The 5100-nt window shown below is 37.4% G+C and overlaps 1 protein-coding gene across 1 annotated transcript; it reads left to right on the top strand.

The window, feature by feature from the left end:
- Positions 1-464: 464 nt before the first annotated feature.
- LOC117721656 (disintegrin and metalloproteinase domain-containing protein 26A-like) lies at positions 465-4451 on the top strand. The gene is made up of 2 exons (XM_076913761.1): positions 465-620; positions 2029-4451. Exon 2 carries the CDS (start codon positions 2139-2141, stop codon positions 4287-4289), a length of 2151 nt encoding a protein of 716 aa, XP_076769876.1. The 5' UTR covers positions 465-620; positions 2029-2138; the 3' UTR covers positions 4290-4451.
- Positions 4452-5100: the final 649 nt, after the last annotated feature.

Here is a 5100-nt window from a genome sequence, read left to right as displayed (position 1 = left end):
CATACATTAGCTTGAAAAACAGTCATATGGCATAGACAATGCATGTAAATACATGTGCAGGTATATAATATCTCTAGGTTACTCGCTGACCTGAGAAAGATAAAACTAATGGCAGAAAGTTGATGTCTTAGGAATATATTTCAAAAAACCGGAATTATTTTCCATAATTTGAAGTGCTTTGAGTATTTCTTATTATGGTCAATACTAAATAAAATGGAACAGTGATTATAATATGAACAAAGTCGAAACTTCACATAGTTTTACAGTGTATGAAGAAAAATATAAATTTGGAAATGAGATTAATTCACACCAGTGACACTGGAGCATAACATATGATGAGAAAGATGTTAGAATTATTGACATCAATGAGGAAACCAAATAATTTTGGTTGATATGGTAAAGGAACCATGAGGAAGAATCTCATTACTTGCCAGGTTCTGAGTAAGAGGCAGCTGTTGCTAGGCACATGAATCTAGAACTTAAACCATGAGGGACAAATGAAGGATTTACATCTCTTGTGCATTCTCAAACAAGAAACTTTATTCCTAAGATAGGATGTAAAAATGTTTTGTGAGCAAGACCATAACAAGAAAGAAACATAGGCATCAGTTCATCTGATGGTAAGCATTTACCAGATTCAATAAAGAACAGAAGCACAAATAATTAGTAGGTGAACACATACAGACCTCAAGTCCATACCAATTGTTTGTATTTGGGGATGGCATTTATTTTCTTTAGATATTTCTACTTTCTTCTATTTTGTTTTGGTGACTTTAAAGTTTTTAGTGTAATTCACCACATCATAAATTATTTGAGATATTGGATGTGAAACGGCTAACTATAAATAAATTAGATAAAGTTGTGGGGAGAAAACAATCAGATAAAATCTGGTATCTGAGAGCCAACATGAAATCTAGGTTGAAATAATTGTACCAAATTATGGATTAAAAAATGTATCTTTTCTCTAGAGTTGTGGATGCTAAAATTATTCTGTACAGCAAAGAAAGAGCTTGCTCAATTACTTTTTAAGTTTTGTTTTTAACCTATCTGTTACTATAATTTTAGCCATTAATTTTAACATACTTTTCTTGATATAATCTCTTGATATAACAATGCTGCATTGCTAACAAATAATTCTTTCCTTTATACCAGAAATATACTTTCTATAATAATTATCAAATCTAAACCAAAGTATTTTTGGATAGTCATCAGCATGTCAGAATTTTTGTCAGTGTTTCATTATAATGTCACTAAATGTCTTTTTAATATTCTTTTTCTTATATAGTCTTTTAGCATGGTATATGTCAGCACGTCTTGTTTCTTAATTATGTTTTTCAAAACAGTAATAAACTAAGATGCCAGACAAGAGACACAAATCTCATTCAGTAACATGAATGTTGCAAAAACACACAGACATGAAAAGGAATCCCTGAAACCTATGTAAATGGTCTGTTTCTTGTCTGTGCTTGCAATGCCAACCATGAGAAGGCAGAAACACACAGATGTCTAAGGCTTGCTTGTGAGGCACTCATCCTTCTTTAGAGAGCACCATGTCAGTGACCACCTCAGTGCTGAGAACCAAAGTGAATGGTGGCCTAGGAGTGAGATTCAAAACACACAATAGGCTTCTCTAAACACAGACAGGCAATGTTCTCAGTAAACAGCACAGTTATGGAGCAGGGTTACAACTAGGTATATGAAAGCAATGACAACGTTGAGGTGTAGCTAGGGAAATCGACAGCTGCTGTTGAGAAAAGATGGAAAATTGGAACCTTCAGAAACATTGTGAAAATGAGGGCAATTTGTTAAATTTTTTATTGTTTTATTAACTAGGAGTGCCTTACAAATATATTTACAGAAAGACAAAGGGCATACTGTAATATTTACGGAACAAAAACACATTGCTGAAACATCTTGCAACAAAAAAAATTTTTGATTTTAACCCATTCTGTACATTTATGTCATCTAACTTCATTGACCATGATTTACCAATTGCTATGTTTGCCCTTATTTACCTGTTTCTTTCAGCCCTGCTGCTCTGATGACTCAACTCTGCCAGAAGACATGCCATTAAAGAACAGTGCTGCCTATAACCAGACACTGTGAGCACTGGGAGAGCAAGGAATTCACAATAGAACATGGTGATTATGGGTGAGGCCCTAGTCCACAAAAAAAACATGTTCTTTAAATTCTGCCTATGGAAGATGTTCTTTCTCTCTGCATGGTCACCAACTGGACATGCTAAGTACAGTAGCCTTCCAGAAGTAGTGATACCCTTGAGGGTGAAGGTCACTGGCAGAAATAATATTTCCCCAGGTTGGCTGTCCTATAGCCTGCACATTGGGGGACAGAGACATATAATCACTATGAAACCCAAGAAAAACTTGATATCCAGAAACTTCTTATTACTCACTTATAGTGACCAAGGTGATCTCCTTGAAGAACAGCCTTTTGTGCAGAATGACTGCTACTACCATGGCTATGTGGATGAAGACCCAGAATCCCTGGTCATCGTTAACACCTGTTTTGGGAGTTTGCAAGGCATACTAGAGATAAATGGCACAACTTATGAGATCATGCCCAAGAGCTCAACTTCAACATTTGAACATCTGGCTTACAAAATGGACAGTGAGGAGTCAGAATCAATTCGCATGAGATGCGGGTTAACCGAAGAGGAAATAGCACGACAAATAAAGCTTCAAGAAAACAATGATTCCACACTTTTGCAACTCCCATATGAGAATTGGTGGACCCACCACAGGTTTATTGACTATTTTGTAATAATAGACCATAAACGATATGTTCATAGAAATAACAATACCACAGCTTGTATTCAAGATATGTTACAAATAGTCAATGGAATAAATGCTTATTATCTTCAAATAGAGACTGATGTGGTTTTAACCAACCTTGAAGTATGGAGCCAAAGAAATCTTATCAATGTAGAACAGGATATGTCACCAGTCCTAGGTGCATTCTGCAAATGGAAGATAAACACAATTGGAAATCGTATCAGACATGATGTCATACACCTTTTTGTCAGACGTGATTATGGTATATATTTAGGGTTAGCTAATGTAGCTGCAGTTTGTATGACTCTTAATTGTGCAGTTAACAGTTTCATGTCTGACTCATTGTTAGACATGGCATTTATTATAGCACATGAGATGGGTCATAACTTGGGTATGATGCATGATGCAAGTGAATGTACATGTGGAAGACAAAACTGCATAATGGCCCCCTATAAATCAAATTCACCAAAATTCAGCAACTGTAGTTATGAAGAAATGTATTCAGTTGTTACCAAAAGAAGTTGTTTATATGATATTCCAGAAGCACTAAGAACATCAAACCTTAAGCTGACTGAATGTGGGAATAACTTGGTTGAGGAAGGAGAGCAGTGTGATTGTGGGAGCTCTGAATCCTGTTCAACAGATCCATGTTGTAGCGAGGGCTGTGTTCTCAAACCTGGTGCTCAATGTGCTTCTGGGCTTTGTTGCCAACATTGCCAGTTCCTTCAAACAGGCTCTGTGTGTAGAAAAGAGAAAAATGAATGTGACCTTCCAGAGTGGTGCAATGGAACTTCAGCTGAGTGTCCAGCAGATGTGTATAAAGAAGACGGAAGCCCTTGCAGTGGTGATGGTTATTGCTATAAGATGGCGTGTCATCAACATGATGAACAGTGTCGGAAGATTTTTGGCAATGGAAGTAGAAGTGCAAATGAAATTTGCTACATGGAAATGAACAAACGGGGTGACCGTTTTGGTAACTGTGGTAATGATAGCTCTAAATACAGGAGGTGCAAACCCGCTGATATACTCTGTGGGCGAATTCAGTGTGAGAATGTGACAGAACTTCCCCAAAGGAGAAACCATGAAACAGTGCATTACACTCACTTCAATAATGTCATCTGCTGGACTATGGACTATCATTTTGGGATAGCCATAGATGATATTGGAGCAGTGAATGATGGCACAGCTTGTGCTCCAGACTATTTGTGTGTTGACAGAAAATGTGTCAGCAAGTCTGTTCTGATAAGTAACTGTTCACCAAACTTATGCCATATGCAAGGAGTCTGCAACAATAAACAGCACTGCCATTGTGATGTCACATGGGAACCCCCAGACTGTCGACAACGTGGCCATGGAGGTAGTATAGACAGTGGACCACCTCCTGTGCCTGTATCTCCTCCTTCCAATTGGAGTATGTACTTTGTGCCTTTTTTAGTTATGTATGTGCTTGGCTTAATTGTTTTGTATGGCCTTCGTAAGTTAAAGAAACAATCCTGAAGATAGGCTGTGCCTAATTCAGAATCTGAAGATAAAATCTAACCAGAAAAAACAGAATCTCTGGTCTACAGACTTGCAAAACCTGAAGAAGATGTCACACATAAAACAACAACAACAAAAAAAAACCCTACAAATAATAATAAAATATATCCTATAAAACTTCCTTCTGGTATTAATGTGTAGACATTTTAACATATGCCTCCTTCCTCTTCTTTCTCTCTCTCTCTCTTTCTTTGTGTGTGTGTGTGTGTGTGTGTGTGTGTGTGTGTGTGTTTGTGTATGTGTGAAATCCCAGGGCAGAAGATCTGGATCCTCTACCTTGTCTCTTTATCAAAAGCATTCACTAACAAACATAAGGAAGTCCTAATTATTCATAATTTCCATTATTTAATTTCTTACACGTTGATAACAGAAATGGTGTCTATCTTCCTTAAACCTGGGTCTGTGCCATGGGCCTCTGTATGTGTTTCTTTGCATTTGACTCCTCTTAGTTTGAAAGCCCTTCTCCCTTTTCATTCTGCTTTGACATAAAAAGAGAGAAAGCCTCCAATCCCATTTCATTACAGCAATTCCTGTCTACTAAACTTTGGTTCTAGAAAAGCCAGAGTGAGTTTGGAAACCTGAGAGAACAGTATGAGGTTTCTGTTTTGGTTGCTGTAGTCTCAGGTCTTTAAATGATTCTCAGCCATTCAAGATTTCTCTGAGGAGAGTTTTCTGTTTAGGTCTGTAGTCTTTTTTTTGGGGGGGGGGGGGGTTATAGACAAGGTTTCTCTGTGTAGCCCTGGCTGTCCTGGAACTCACTCTGTGGACC

Source organism: Arvicanthis niloticus, chromosome 16, assembly GCF_011762505.2.
Source record: "Arvicanthis niloticus isolate mArvNil1 chromosome 16, mArvNil1.pat.X, whole genome shotgun sequence".
Taxonomy (NCBI): Eukaryota; Metazoa; Chordata; class Mammalia; order Rodentia; family Muridae; genus Arvicanthis; species Arvicanthis niloticus.
The sequence above is the reverse complement of the archived record's forward strand: the minus strand, read 5'-3'. Positions and strand labels throughout refer to the sequence as shown.